The 16,691-nt window shown below is 45.9% G+C and overlaps 1 protein-coding gene across 5 annotated transcripts in view; it reads left to right on the top strand.

Moving 5' to 3' along the window:
• kaznb (kazrin, periplakin interacting protein b) overlaps positions 1–16,691 on the top strand; it is a 160,079-nt gene that overhangs the window by 67,314 nt on the left and 76,074 nt on the right. For 4 of the 5 annotated variants that reach the window (XR_005052582.1, XM_036983293.1, XM_036983297.1 and 1 more), the window contains exon 3: positions 5,540–5,762. Coding sequence is in view for 4 of the 5 variants with exons in the window: in XM_036983293.1 (XP_036839188.1) it covers positions 5,540–5,762 (223 nt within the window). In the remaining variant the exon portion in view is untranslated. Of the gene's footprint in view, positions 1–4,823; positions 5,086–5,539; positions 5,763–16,691 lie in introns of those variants that run through there. The other variant, XM_036983294.1, reaches the window with a different exon arrangement.

Raw genomic sequence — 16,691 nt, 5'->3', positions numbered from 1 at the left:
TCCTCTTGATTGCTGGTGAAAAGTTTGTTTCTGTTGGAGAGTTTCGTCCTCTCTCTCCCTCTCTGTCTTGGTTAGAGAGTAATTAATATCAAAGACTTGTTCTTATTCTGTCGGTATCGATAGTCTAAGAGTTTAACCATGTGGTATGGTTAAAAGATTCAGCAATGGTCTACAACCTTCGTCCTCTCCTAATGGAGAAAAACATGGTCTGGTGATAATTTCTCAAAGTTAGTTTCTCAAAGTTAGTTTATTCGGAAATACAGAAAAGGGTCTGTCCCAGGATGCCTGACCCTAACTGGGCTCAGTGGCGGTCCTCTGATTTAGTTCTCCAACTCCAATTCCCTTTTTGAGTTTTCCTTCATTAAACAGTCCAAAATCACATTGTAAAATTGTGTAAACAGTATCCTACTTTTTCTCACAGCCTCAGAGACCCATCTTATTTTACAGTGCCTTGCGAAAGTATTCGGCCCCCTTGAACTTTGCGACCTTTTGCCACATTTCAGGCTTCAAACATAAAGATATAAAACTGTATTTTTTTGTGAAGAATCAACAACAAGTGGGACACAATCATGAAGTGGAACGACATTTATTGGATATTTCAAACTTTTTTAACAAATCAAAAACTGAAAAATTGGGCGTGCAAAATTATTCAGCCCCCTTAAGTTAATACTTTATAGCACCACCTCTTGCTGCGATTACAGCTGTAAGTCGCTTGGGGTATGTTTCTATCAGTTTTGCACATCGAGAGACTGAAATTTTTTCCCATTCCTCCTTGCAAAACAGCTCGGGCTCAGTGAGGTTGGATGGAGAGCATTTGTGAACAGCAGTTTTCAGTTCTTTCCACAGATTCTCGATTGGATTCAGGTCTGGACTTTGACTTGGCCATTCTAACACCTGGATATGTTTATTTTTGAACCATTCCATTGTAGATTTTGCTTTATATTGTCTTGTTGGAAGACAAATCTCCGTCCCAGTCTCAGGTCTTTTGCAGACTCCATCAGGTTTTCTTCCAGAATGGTCCTGTATTTGGCTCCATCCATCTTCCCATCAATTTTAACCATCTTCCCTGTCCCTGCTGAAGAAAAGCAGGTCCAAACCATGATGCTGCCACCACCATGTTTGACAGTGGGGATGGTGTGTTCAGCTGTGTTGCTTTTACGCCAAACATAACGTTTTGCATTGTTGCCAAAAAGTTCAATTTTGGTTTCATCTGACCAGAGCACCTTCTTCCACATGTTTGGTGTGTCTCCCAGGTGGCTTGTGGCAAACTTTAAACTACACTTTTTATGGATATCTTTAAGAAATGGCTTTCTTCTTGCCACTCTTCCATAAAGGCCAGATTTGTGCAATATACGACTGATTGTTGTCCTATGGACAGAGTCTCCCACCTCAGCTGTAGATCTCTGCAGTTCATCCAGAGTGATCACGGGCCTCTTGGCTGCATCTCTGATCAGTCTTCTCCTTGTATGAGCTGAAAGTTTAGAGGGACGGCCAGGTCTTGGTAGATTTGCAGTGGTCTGATACTCCTTCCATTTCAATATGATCGCTTGCACAGTGCTCCTTGGGATGTTTAAAGCTTGGGAAATCTTTTTGTATCCAAACCCAGCTTTAAACTTATTCACAACAGTATCTCGGACCTGCCTGGTGTGTTCCTTGTTCTTCATGATGCTCTCTGCGCTTTTAACGGACCTCTGAGACTATCACAGTGCAGGTGCATTTATACAGAGACTTGATTACACACAGGTGGATTGTATTTATCATCATTAGTCATTTAGGTCAACATTGGATCATTCAGAGATCCTCACTGAACTTCTGGAGAGAGTTTGCTGCACTGAAAGTAAAGGGGCTGAATAATTTTGCACGCCCAATTTTTCAGTTTTTGTTAAAAAAGTTAGAAATATCCAATAAATGTCGTTCCACTTCATGATTGTGTCCCACTTGTTGTTGATTCTTCACAAAAAAATACAGTTTTATATCTTTATGTTTGAAGCCTGAAATGTGGCAAAAGGTCGCAAAGTTCAAGGGGGGCGAATACTTTCGCAAGGCACTGTATCTTACAGACTTAGACTTACGGAAACCCACCCTACTTCATCTCACGGAATTACAGAGGCCCATCCTACACTATCACACAGACTCACTGAGGCCCATCCTACACTATCGCACAGACTCACTGAGGCCCATCCTACTCTATCACACAGACTCACTGAGGCCCATCCTACTCTATCACACAGACTCACTGAGGCCCATCCTACACTATCACACAGACTCACTGAGGCCCATCTTACTCTATCACACAGACTCACTGAGGCCCATCCTACTCTATCACACAGACTCACTGAGGCCCATCCTACACTATCACACAGACTCACTGAGGCCCATCCTACACTATCACACAGACTCACTGAGGCCCATCCTACACTATCACACAGACTCACTGAGGCCCATCCTACTCTATCACACAGACGTTTCCAATGGTGGTTCTGTTTCTAACACTTCAGAAATGACTGACTGCTCTTTCTCTCCCTCGCACTAACCTTTCTTTCGCTCTTACTTTGTCACACACACACACACTTATCTCTCTCTCTTTTTCACAGTGTGATGAACATCAGGAAGTGTGTTTGGTGAGAGCAGATATTTCTCCCTCACATGCCCCTGATAAGAGCTGTTTAAATAGTTAACCATGGTATTACATCACTCTACTATTGGGAAAAATGGAAAGCATTCTAGTTTGCTGAGGATAAGTCGATATTCAATTAACCCAGGCAGACAGTCATGGTGACTGTTTATCAATAGCTCTTTTTTAACTGCACACCTCTGGCACACTTAATTACACTTCCCATTAATAGCATCAAACTAGTGAACAAACAAACAACCACAACATTGGGCTAAGTTAGGAAAGTAGCAAGAGAGAGAGAGGAGGATGACTCTCCCTGGTTAGAGGGGAGTCTGTCTGTTGGATTCACTTCTAATGCCATAAGGCATGTCTGACATGTCTTTACATTCGAGACAGAGGAGGACCTTGTGTTAGTGAGATGCAATGGTTATACATCCGCAACGTATCTGCCCTGTTATTGATGTCTATCTGGGGCACGTTGACCCTTGACCTCCTGGAATCATTCAACAGCCCAGTGTATGGAAGCCCCTTCCCCACCCCGGGTCAGAACAGACAAACAGTGCTTTCATACACACTGCCCCACCATGGCCCCCCAGCTGTCGCTGTGTTTACACCTTGTGAACGCTAAGCAGACATGTTCAAATGTCAGACTCAAGAGACCAAACAAGGGCTGATGAGACAGTTGAGTTACACAGAGACGGTTCTCCATGCTCTGATGCTGATGGTCACACTGATTCATCATGGATGTGTAGCGTTGACCATTTAGAACAGAGATTGTAATCTGGCTCTGATGAATTGAGATGTTAATCGGTGTACCATGTCAGTCAGATATAACCATGCCATATTAACTTTACTCTACCTACGGTCATATATGCAATGTATTGTATGTCAGGGCGTGACAGAAATGTGAAAGTATTTTGCTAGTGATAGAACTATAGTGGAAACATGTTCTAAGTGCTCTTTGCAATGTCCTGCTTTTTTAATAGATGTCCATCATTCTGCAGTCTACCTTAGAGCTAGCCTGAGGTAACAGACTACACTGGTCCTCTCTGACTGCTCCCGTCTCTTATACTCACCTCTCTCCACCTCAACCTCTCTTTTGTCTGTCTCTATCTATCTCTTTCTCTCTCCCTCCATCTCTTTCTCTCTCTCTCTCTCTCTTTCTTTCTTTCGCTCTTTCTTTCTGTCTTTCTCTCTCTCTGTCTTTCTCACTCTTTCTTTCTTTCTCGCTCTGTCTTTCTCTCTCTGTTTCTCTCTCTCTCTCTCTCTCTCTTACAGGGATAGTACATGTCTCCCAGCCTGAGGCCAGACTAACTGGTCGACTACTACAGTATCTGAGAGGCACAGAGAAATGATGTGTGAAAGCACTAGCAGCTACACCACATTACATTACGGGTTTCATTTCAAACTAGGGTGTGGTGGAACTGCAGTAACCTCCCAGTGAAACTGGGATCTTGTACCAGAACTGTCTGTTATACCGACTCCCTGGTCTCGCCCTGGCCCTGCCTTTGTCTGCCACTCCATTGTGTGAATGCCAGTGAGCACGTTGGCTATTATCACCCAACCTAGACAGTGGGAATATCTCCCTGACTTTGTTCACAGACACAGGGAATATACAGGTTTAACACTGCTCATAGAATCAATCCAGATGTATGGTTAGATCAGGGTGTCACGGAGGTGTGCTGAGTCGTAGCTGTGCTGAGAAGGGTTCACGATTTCCCTCGCCATACAAATGCAGTACATATTCAAATCTCTGTGGTTCACAAAAACCGTCCATCCCTCCAAATAGGAATTGATCTGCGAGTGTTTGTTTGTTGGGCTTAAAGATTATTCTCAGACGGGTAATCCTTTGGAGCAGTCTTTAATCAAAGACATAAGCCCACAATGCTCTTTAGCTGAGGCTCAATTGGAATTCTCCCCGCCTATCCTCCTCCGTGTTGACCCTTATAAGTGAGTTGTGCCTCTCTCTCGCTGTCTGTCCTCTGCTAAGTTTGCTCTCGGGGTTAACATGTTTTCCTCTTAGCCGGGCTTGAGCCAGCCCCCTTTTCTTTCCTCCGATGTGGGGGTGAGCTTTCCTGGGACAAAGGGAGGAATATATAATGAATAGAAAGAGAGGGGGTGGGAGTGACAGAATGACAGCGGGTGTGTGTGTGTGTGTGTGTGTGTGTGTGTGTGTGAGAGTGAGAGTGAGAAAGAGAGAGAGAGAAGGAGGGAATTGATATAGAGCACTTGACTAGTGTTTGTCACAGGGAGCAACATTACAGCCAAGCCCAGAGATGTGGGGAGAGGAGGAAAGTGGGAGAAACAAGCTTTTCATCTCCCCATAAAAGAGTGGATTACTAACTCATTACAGGCTGTCTGTAGGATGTGGGATACATGAGGTATTCTGTAGTTAGAGAGTTTGAGAAGCGGCACTCGGCTCGGTCTAACCGCCTCTAACTCCCCCCTCTCCCCTGGTGCTGCAGCACATGGTACGTTCCGTTTAAAAGGGTGCATGTCATCTCTCTATGCGCTGGGTCCTCTCGCAGAGCAGCTGCTCACAGCACATTCTCCTCGGCAGGAACACTCACTTTCCCTAAACCGCCTGCTGTGTTTGATCTTTCTCTCTCTCCGTCTCTCTTTCTCTCTCTGTCGCACTCACTTTCTTTCTTTGGCAAAACACTCATAGTCATACACAGAAACAGTCTACTGGTTGGGGACAGGAGGATACTGACTGTGCAGTAACAGGTAGACACAGCATCTCTCTCCTGGCTGAACGGAGGGGAGAGAAGAGGAACTGGCTGCTGGCATCTTTATGTGTGAAGTAAACTGTGAGGGAAGAGGAGGAGGACAAAAAGGAGAAGAAGAGGGGGAGAGGGTCTCAGTCTCTTCATCCCCCAATGCTCCACTTGACACCATGCTGCTCTGTGTGGGTTTGGTCCTCAGGGGAAAATCCTTAAAATGATGGAAGACAACAAGCAGCTGGCTCAGAGGATCGATGGGGCCATCCAGTCTGCCAGTCAGGAGGTGACCAACCTGCGCTCAGAGCTGTCGGCCACCAGCCGTAGACTGGCAGAGCTGGGGGCCAGCAGCCCCCCCTCGCCCCTGGAGAACAACCACCAGCATCACCAGCACAACCACCATGATCATGACAGCCTCCGCTACCAGGGTGAGTTACACTCTGTGTGTGTGTGTGTGTGTGTGTGTGTGCGCGCGAGTACATATACCCGTGACTGATTTTAAAACGAGTGTTGGAAGTATTTGGGGTAACTCACAACTGGGCGTCTAGATGACTAATCTCATTCTGCTGTTCCTCCGCTAACCTATTCGTTCGCTGGATAACGCACAGCAGCCTGATAGGGTTAGGGAAGTAGGAGAATGGAACGAGGGCAAGTCTTCTCCTGTGCTTTCCCAGGCAGAGGTGGAGTCTCTGTGGGTTTCTCTGAGGCAACGCTCCCCCTGGCTCCGGCTCCGTTGTTGGCTCTTTCTCTCTGTCTGTGTGAGCCAGTTGCTACCAGACGCTCTGGCATGAGTCTTGCGCCACAGCACACTGCCATGAAGGGGAGAGGTGTGAGAGCAGTGAGCACATGGTTGATCAGGGTGATCTGGACAGTCGTACTCATGTTGCTTCATTCATGTCATAACATGCACTAGGCGGTGTCTCTTAAAGTTTGCTCATAGATGTAGTGGAGCCTAAAGGATATAAGTGTGGGGGTGTTTCAGAGCCTGTGAGTTCGCTGAGCTGTGTGTGATGGGATTCATGACAGTAGTATGTAGTGGTTTGTGAGTCTGCTACTGCCTTATCTTATTTATAGTTCCACTGAGAGCGGGGCAATTGTGGATGTCAGCTACAGTACCAGTCAAAAGTTTGGACACACCTACTCATTCAAGGGTTTTTCTGAATTTTTTAAACTATCTTCTACATTGTAGAATAACAGTGATGACATCAAAACTATGAAATAACACTTGGAAACATGTAGTAATCAAAACAGTGTTAAACAAAATTCTTCAAAGTAGCCACCCTTTGCCATGATGACAGCTTTGCACACTCCTGGCATTCTCTCAACCAGCTTCACCTGGAATGGTTTTTGAGCTGTCTGTTACTTGAACTCTGTGAAGCATTTATTTGGACTGCAATCTGAGGTGCAGTTAATTGCCAATTTCCGAGGCTGGTAACTCTAATGAACTTATCCTCTGCAGCAGAGGTGACTCTGGGTCTTCCTTTCCTGTGGCGGTCCTCATGAGAGGCAGTTTCATCATAGCGCTTGATGGTTTTTGTGACCGCACTTAAATAAACTTTAAAAGTTCTTGAAATTTTCCAGATTGACTGACCTTCATGTCTTAAAGTAATGATGGACTGTCGTTTCTCTTTGCTTATTTGAGCTGTTCTTGCCATAATATGGACTTGGTCTTTTACCAAATAAGGTTATCTTCTGTATACCATCCTACCTTGTCACCACACAACTGATTGGCTCAAACGCGTTAAGAAAGAAAGAAATTCCACAAATGAACTTTTAACAAGGCACACCTGTTAAATAAAATGTATTCCAGGTGACTACCTCATGAAGCTGGTTGAGAGAATGCCAAGAGTGTGCAAAGCTGTCATCAAGGCAACGGGTGGCTACTTTGAAGAATCTCAAACATTTGTTATTAATTTTTTTTGAGTAGGTGTGTTCAAACTTTTGACAGGTACTGTATGTCAATGCCAGGTTTGCAAGTAGGGATGTCTCGGTTGGTGTAGGCTGTGTGTTTGTCAGGTGACATCAGAGAGGAAGGGACTGACACTCCTTCCTCGTCACCTCAGGCTGTTGTTCGGTTTCCGACTGAGCTTAGATATGCCAGGGAGGGGAACAGGAGATATTGAGCTGGTGGCTCTGTGATGCATCGTAGGTGGCTCTGTGATGCGTCGTAGGTGGCTCTGTGATGCGTCGTAGGTGGCTCTGTCTTTCTAATGGTTCTCTCTGTGTGTTGGGCGGATGGTGTTGAGCAGAGCAGCAGGTGATCTCAGCTGCAGATGGTTGGCCCGTAGGGTTTAAAGCACAGCACGGAGTCGACTGGTCAGTGTGAAATATCTACCAGCTCCCCCAAGCTTGCTCTGCTTGCTTGGTTTCAAACTCTCTGTTTGAACAGGTGCCATTAGCATTTTAGCATTCCCACACTAAGTGGATTCTATCTGAGGGCCACTACAGTACACTGGGACTGTGGGAGACTTCCCTTCCCTTCCCTTCCCCTCCCCTCCCCTCCCCTCCCCTCCCCTCCCCTCCCCTCCCCTCCCCTCCCCTCCCCTCCCTCCTTTGCAGTCATGCAGTGTTAACAGGGAGCCTTAGTTCTGCATTCTCACATTCCTCTGCATCAGGGCAGTGGTGTCATGCTTCCTGTTCCCTGGCAGGGCGGGCGGCAGGGCAGCCAGTCAGGTGACTGGAGTTATGTGAGGCTGATTAGGCAAAACCGAAACAGATACACACGTACCTCTCGCCCCACTGCATCTTGGGAAAGGAACTCGGTTAAATACTCTCACCCTGGAAGGAGAGGGGCCCACAAAGCTGAACACTTATACTATCTTTGTTTAAGGACATCTTACAAGATGAGGCTTAAGATTGTTCATGTGTGAGACTTAGATTTCTCAGATTTCTCCTCTTAGTCAAATTTCACCACTCCGTCAGAGGAGTTATCTGATAAATCAGCTACAGCACTCAGTGGATTAAGAGATGATGAGTTCGTGAGGTGTTTCCTTCTCCATGTCTGGGTATTTTAGTCTGTTTGTTAGTCCTGCCCTGAGCCGGATCAAGGCTAGCGAACAGACACGACTTGTTAGTATGCACGGGCTGACTCGTGTAAATATATTCTACTGTGCAGAAATGCCAGGAATTTTTACTGAGTTTCACCTCTGTGGGACCTCTAACATCACTGACAGATGTCCAGTAAGGCTATAAAACTAGAGCTCAATCTGCTTCCTTGCCCTTGGAATGCCCATCTAAAACCAACCACTGGCTGGCATTGACACAAGATTAAATCACCACTCACCAGCCATGATGCCCTGTGACAAAGACTAGTTCCCTAACTTTGAACCCACTTAGAAGTAGGTCCAAGGTGGCAGCCCACTGGGCACACACTGGTTGAATCGTTTCAATGAAATAACGTTGAACCAACGTGGAGTAGACGTTGAATTGACATCGGTGCCCAGAGGGAGCAAAGCCAGTGTGTTCGTGATCTGACTCGTAGTGAATTTGCATAAATAAATAAGCCTATGTGAGAATCGGCCTGTTTTGTGCTGGTGTGTTGCACTTTGTACCACCCCTGGTAATACAGGAGTATCTATCTACAGTAGGAGGCTGCATCCACTGTGCTGCTGAATGTAACAAATGACCTGCCTATTCCAGGTGCTGATACTAATGTATTCATCATGGGGGTGATGACCCCTCGGCACGATTGGCCACTATACTTAATCCATCACTTGGATGTCTGTAATCTGTTTAGCATTCCTAAACGATGCTGATGTTCCAGCGACAAATCAAATGCATTACGGTCACCCCTAATACGTGTCTGACTGGGGGGGGGGAACATTTCTGTCCTCTAAAATCAATGCACTGTAAGCCTGATCCAATATATGTAGTTGTGGCTGTCTGATCATCAGCATCCTGCAGACACTGGGTGAGCGTGCACTCATCACAGACTCTTGAGAATCTTCCAAATTCGGCTCCATAAAGCGCCTGAGACGCAGCCGTAAAGAAGGCAGCCTTCAGGTAGTCAGAGAGACAATTCTGTTCCAACAGGGGGAGAACACAACTGACTTATAACATTGGATTGTGCTGAATACGAGGGGAAATAGCTGTAATATGGGCTGTATGTTACACCTGCCACATGGGGTGTTGGTCATGGTCAAGGTTGGAGTGAGGGATTGGGGATTTACCTTTGAGTTTGAAGAATTATTCAGGTTTTAATCTGATCTGAGACAGTTCTTCGTGGGCCTGAGAAATGGTCCAAATTTTAGTGTTAAGGTTCAATTGTGGCATTAGTGATGTAGTTGGAATGAAGGACAAGCTATACTCTCTGCACCCTACTGAAGCATGGAGAGGATTGTGGACTTTTACCGGCTGAAAGACCCCTTTCGATAGTGCACATACTGTAGTCAGTTTGAAAGGGAATAACCTCCAACACTTCTTAATACAAAGTAATTTCTACTCAACTTCTCTCTGCAGATGAGAGAAGTGAAACCATGTTAGTTTATGCTGCCTACAGAGCCCTGTGAGGAAGACTAGTTCTCACCATCTGGCCTGAGTTTGGTAGAGGCTCCAGCTCTCTCATTACCTCATGGTGCTCTGGAGCAGTAGAACTAAAGGCTGGGAACAGAGCTGCAGAACTGCAGGGGAAAGCCCCACCTCCTCACCCCCTCTCCCCCTTCTCTCCTGGGACCACCCGCCTTCCTGTTCCCTCTCCACAGAGAAAGTATGCCCTGTGCTGAGCCAGAACCTCCCTCTCCTCCCCCACCCTCCTCACTCCCTGCCTGGCCTCCCCCAGCCACGCCCTGTCTGTGGCCAATGCAGCGTGAGAGGAACTGTGTCCAAACAATAGCCCGAGGCAAGGCTGGCCTCTCTGTCTCTTTCTCCCTCTCTTTCTCTCTTTCTCTTTTTCCCTCTCTCTCTCTACCCCCTCCCTCCCCCCCTCTCTCTCTCTCTCTCTCTCTCCAGAGGAAAGGCTAATCATCCCTTCAGCTCACAGAGAGCTCCAGGGGCTCCAGCTCCACTGCTAGCCCAGCCCCCAGGCACTGAGGCAGTGAGGCATCACCTCACTGGGGAAGAATGGGAGCTGGACCCCTATGATGTTGGCCATGGCCTTGTGTGATGAGAGATAGACACCTGCAGATCGAATATCTATTTTCTTATTATTTCTTATACAGTAAAACCTTACTCAGGGTTTGATGAATTGGGAATTGAGGACATTAGATTTTGCTGCAATACTTTAATTGAACTTCGGATTTCATGTATAGAATACAAGTCTGCAAAATCAATTGCACATATGCAGTTTAGTGTGTCTCTTGACTAGACTAGTATGATTTGTGTTTACATTGTCAACCGTTGTTCTACAGTGCCTGGTAGTGGCTTGTAATACATAATGACTCTATTGTTGTCTGTCTGTTCCCTCTGTTAATAAGGCTAGGCCTGGTAATGAGTCCATTGAGACAGAGCCAGGCACGTCGCAGACAGACAGGCCTGTATCAGTGTGAACAGTAGTACATGCAAACTGATGGAGTGATGATGAACAGAGATGTTCCATCCCGACTACAAGATGTTTAGGTGTTTTTGAGGAGGAAGCCGGCTGGGTGCAGGTTCCTGTTTATGTTCAGGTAGGGAAAGTCAAGAAATGCGAGATGGGGATTACAGTGCCTTGCAAAAGTATTCATCCCCCTTGGCATTTTTCCTATTTTGTTGCATTACATCCTGTAATTTAAATATATTTTAATTTGGATTTCATGTGATGGACATAGACAAAATAGTTCAAATTGATGAAGTGAAGTGAAATGAAAAAAATTAATATTTTTTTTTTTTAAATGGAAAAGTGGTGCGTGCATATGTATTCACCCCCTTTGCATGAAGCCCCTAAATAAGATCTGGTGCAACCAATTACCTTCAGAAGTCACATAAATAGTTAAATACAGCCCACCTGTGTGCAATCTAAGTGTCACATGATCTCAGTATATATACACCTGTTCCCGAAAGGCCCCAAAGTCCGCAACACCACTAAACAAGGGGCACCACCAAGCAAGTGGTACCATGAAGACCAATGAGCTCTCCAACAGGTCAGGGACAAAGTTGTGGAGAAGTACAGATCAGTGTTGGGTTATAAAAAAATATCAGAAACTTTGAACATCCCACTAAGCACCATTTAAATCCATTATAAAAAAATTGAAAGAATATGGCACCACAACAAGAGAGGGCCGCCCACCAAAACTCACAGACCAGGTAAGGAGGGCATTCATCAGAGAAGCAACAAAGAGACCAAAGAAAACCCTGAAGGAGCTGCAAAGCTCCACAACGGAGATTGGAGCATCTGTCTATAGGATCACTTTAACCGTACATTCCACAGAGCTGGGCTTTACGGAAGAGTGGCCAGAAAAAAAGCCATTGCTTAAAGAAAAAAATAAGCAAACACGTTTGGTGTTCGCCAACAGGCATGTGGGAGACTCCCCAAACATATGTAAGAATATACTCTGGTCTGATAAGACTAAAATTGAGCTTTTTGGCCATCAAGGAAAACGCTATGTCTGGCACAAACTCAACACCTCTCATCACCCCGAGAATACCATCCCCACAGTGAAGCGTGGTAGCAGCATCATGCTGTGGGGATGTTTTTCATCGGCAGGGACTGGGGAACTGGTCAGAATTGAAGGAATGATGGATGGTGATAAATACAGTGAAATTCTTGAGGGGAACCTATTTCAGTCTTCCAGAGATTTGAGACTGGGACGGAGGTTCACCTTCCAGCAGGACACTGACAGTGGCTAGATGTGCCAAGCTTTTAGAGACATACCCCAAGATACTTGCAGCTGTAAATGCTGCAAAAGGTGGCTCTACAAAGTATTGACTTTGGGGGTGGTGAATAGTTATGCACGCTCAAGTTTTCACATTTCTACCTCTAGGGCTCTGCCTGGTCTGCCGGGTGAGGGGCCACACTTCTCACTCTGGGGTCCTGCCTGCCCTTCCTTGTGAGGGGCCATACTTCTCCCTTTGGGGCCCTGCCTGGTGAGGGGCCACACCTGACGCTGCAGCTGGTGATGGTAGCTCTTCTCTTCAGCTGGACAGCAGATGGCCTCGGTGGCATTGCCAGGCAGCCAATGACATCAACTGCTTCTTAATTGAGCCGACTGAGTCTGAGGATGGCAGCGGAGCAGAACCAAGAGTGAGGAGACACACTGAGCCAAGCTGATACTTTCACATGTTGGAAGTGAGCGAAAGTCAATTCAAGGAGAAACTAAGAATGTTTTTGAACCATACAATTAACTATTTGATACTGTAGATTCCTTCCCATTATAATTCCCTGCTGTTGTGATGATATTGTTGATATGGTTTATTTCTAGTAAATTCATTTAATTCATGAAAGACCATGTTTTATTTGTTTTCCACTCTTCTCTAATTCTATTCCGTTTCCCACATGAGTTAGATGAATAGTTAAGACATGGTTCAATGGGGACTTCCTGGGTCTGTTGTGGTCATGGCTGGGTCACGACTGTCTGTCTGAGGATGCCCTTTATTAGCTGGGACTAGGATTGAGCTGGGACAGCTGCTGCTGTTGCAGCATGGGAAGATTCCTCCGTTCTCCCCCTCTTCAGATCCCTCCCTCTCTTCAGTTCCCCTCACTTGGCCCCCTCATCATAACATTATCAGCAGTGACACACTGCATAGTTCCTTTCCCGCCATAGATGACGATGGGGGGAGAAAGGAGCTTTGCTACAGGAAATGAGGCAATAAGCATCCTTCGTGTCCTTTCTGTCTTGGTGGGAACCTGGGGTTTATTACACCCCATATTCCAGAGCGGAGGGTTCGTTTTATGTATTGGGTGAAATAATGCTTCCTGTTCCGGTTTATGCAATCTGCAGCAAATGTGTATCTGGAGAGGATCAGGAGGTGGGTCCAGGAAGGGGGTAGCTATCTCACTGAGGATGGGTCGGCCCTGTTACTGTGTGATTGTGAAATGTGGGAGACGCTCCTTTAACTAGGGGGACCCAAGGCTGGTTCAGGGGCGGAAGCAGGTGCCTGCCTTGGCCTATGCGTGACTTAACACTGATGAGATGAGAGCAGACAGATTGAGTGTGTTCCTCTGTGGGGGTGGTAAAGAGAGGGGGGGGGGGGCATCTCTCAAGGAACTGGCGCTTCGCTAATGATATGGACAGGACAGGCCTATGTCCAGGGCAAGTGGACCGTGATGATACAAACCACTCTGGGATTCTGCTGTGTTAGACATATTAGACAGAGTGGGAGCAGAAGGCAGGGACAAGGAGGCAAAGAAATGTTTAACAGCGAAGTCCAGTCCAGTGCACTCCCTTGAGTGGGTGTAGCGTGGCCATGTGGTGGAACTCTCCCTCTCTCCCTCCCTCTCTGCCTACCTCCCCCTCTCCCCTTCTTTCTCCTCCTCTCCACGGGAGGCCCAGATAATGATCCCATGTTTAAGAATCCAGCTCCCCTTTCTCCCCCCTGTCTCCCCCTCACCAGCTCCACACATCTAACCCTCCGTTTTCACCTTAAATCATCCACATCTTTGTTGAGTCCAGACTTCAAATGGCTGTAACTTGGTGAGAGTTTGGGTGGAAGGATCGGGCATGCAGGCGCTGCTCTGAACAGTCTCTCAGCTCCTCCTATTAAAATGCCTCATTGCTTTGGCAGAGGAGCTTTTTATTGCTGCTGGTACATATTGTTGCCTTGGCTACAGTATAAATCCCTTCTCCAATGAGCAGTGACTTACTGCATGCGCAGGAAAATGAGTTTGAGGAAGTGCAGAGGCTTGAGCCTCCTTGTATCCAGGGGACACAATGCGTGGCATTCCAACCATAGCACCGCCTGGAGTTTGCTGAATGGCATTGGCACTTGGACGGGTGCTATTGTCGTATGACACAAAAATAGAGGTGAGTTTGGCCTTTGAAAGAACAATGCAGAAAATAACTCATACCTACTTGTAAACGATGGTGGTGGATCTTTGATGTTATGGGGCTATTTTGCTTCCACTTGTCCCCGGGGGCTTGTTAAGGTCGATGGCATCATGAACTTTACCAAGTACTGGGACATTTTAGCCCAAAACTGGGTAGCCTCTGCCAGGAAGCTGAAACTTGGCCACAGTTGGATCTTCCAGCAAGACAATAACCCCAAGCACACATCAAAATCCACAAAGAAATGGTTAATTGATCACAAAATCAACATTTTGCAACTGCCATCTCAGTCTCCCGACTTGAACCCCATTGAAAACCTGTGGTTTGAATTGAAGAGGGCAGACCAAAAGTGCAGACGAAGGATATCAAGGATCTGGAAAGATTATGTATGGAGGAATGGTCTAAGATCCCTCCCAATGTGTTCTCCAATCTCATTAAACATTTTTGAAAAAGGCATATTTTGAAAACAGGGGTGTCAATCATTTTGACCCCTATATTTTTGTACTTGTTTAACAAAATATATTTTTCTGAGCTTTTGTATTAGTATAAAAGAATAACAATGTCATTTTTTTGTTTGTTGCATACAATATAGTATTTGTATTCTTTATTTTATACAGTCATTTTTGCTCATCTTTATCAAGGGTGCCAATCATTCCAGACCCCACTGTATATGCAACAAAACCATTTCCAATTCACACGTGTATTAATACACACTTGACATGTGTGAAATAGGACAAATATAAGCACCCACCAAATAATTATTATTACACACACACACACACACACACCAGACCCGACTGTGTTCAATTTCAAGTATAGCCCGAGGGCTGAATCGTGACTTGAAAAATGCTCAGCGTAACTCAAACCTTCACAACAATCCTCCGTTGACATCGATTCATGATTTATAAGAAAGTTGGAGTTAGCCACGCATACATCAAGTCCAGGTGTCAGGCTAAGTGCATGCTGGTTTGCACTGCAGCCCTACTGTCATTCACAGAAAATTTGGTTAGATTTGTTTTACCGAAATGAATGCCCGCGGAGTCGTGTTGGGCACTTCTAATTGACCTCCCATAGAGTCCTTCGAGATGCCTACTCTCCTCCCAGACTACAGCAGACAGTGGTGATGTTTTAAACACTGCGCCCCACTGCTCACTGCGCCAGTCTGTTCCCAATACCCCTGTACCGAATCAAGTAGAAGTTTGGAGGAATCAATTTGAGTAACTTTATAGGACAACAACCATGATTTAATGATTCTGATACTGTGTGCACCTTGAACGTTTGAGGCATTTTTTTTTTGTCGTGCTCTCTTTTCCATCACTTGAAATGTGAAAATCTTTTGACACGTCGTTATTGCAGGAGTCTCTTCCTCCTTTTCAGTTATTTTTGTCTGCCGCTGAAAAGTGTTAGCAGGTTTCCCCGTTTTTTTATTTTTTATTTTTTAAAGCTGAGGAGGCTCTACACAAATATTTACCTGGACCCCAATTACCCTGACATTATGACGGCACATGAGACACACACACACGACCACACAACCACACACACAGTTTATCTTCTCTGAGGCCTATGTTCCTGTATGTCTGTAAATGGAATGTGTTTATTCTGTCTGTCTGTCTGCCTCCTCAAACCAGATGTGTTTACTGACTATTACCCCAGGAGGTTGAAACATGAACTATTTGGAAGACAAAGTGTAGACAGTTGTGGTCAAGGACTCGTGAGCTAACTAATCCTTGTCAGGTCGTTACATCCCATCCCTATCCTCTCCCACTAATGTTACTACACTCCAATTGTGTAAATACACTCCGACTTCAGGCAGTTGAGATGGCCTACTGACATCCAAATCAGACTATCCCCTTTACTATCAACACTAACCATCCCTAAACTCCAATTCCTACCCTAAATACAGACTTCCTGCTCTTTATTCTACTGTAACGCCCAGCCAGACATACCCAGCCCTCAGTCTCAGAGACGGTGCTTAGTTCCCATTCTAAACCCTCCCACTCCATCCCTCTCCCATTATTATTCCGGGGGCCCGCCCACTACTGTTGCCCATATTGGCCTTCTCAAAGTCAGGCTCATAACAGCTCCTTAGAGGACAGATTCTAGTGGGTAGAATCTTTCATTCTGGCAACCGAACAATGAATTCCATTCAGCATGGCTGTTCCAACTGGTGGATGTGTGGTTTCGGGGGGGATTCAGACTGAAGGGTTTCCCACAAACCCCTCTAATTAACCACGACCAGAGACTCAGCTGCTCGCTCCGTCCAGAAATGTGCTCCCCAAACCAGAAATGCTTCTGTTCCGTCCAGCCTGCTCTGTGAAACCATTCCATATTTCCACAGGCGGGCAAATGTGCACTGTACCAGAGAGAGAGCTGATGGGAATGAATCTTGAAATTGGTCTATTTCCCCCAAATTACATGGTGAAAGTTGGGCCATCAAAGCCTGTGAATGCTGAGGAGAGA

This window comes from Oncorhynchus mykiss, chromosome 7 (genome assembly GCF_013265735.2).
Source record: "Oncorhynchus mykiss isolate Arlee chromosome 7, USDA_OmykA_1.1, whole genome shotgun sequence".
In the NCBI taxonomy this organism is placed as follows: domain Eukaryota; kingdom Metazoa; phylum Chordata; class Actinopteri; order Salmoniformes; family Salmonidae; genus Oncorhynchus; species Oncorhynchus mykiss.
This window is presented reverse-complemented; position numbering and strand designations above follow the sequence as displayed.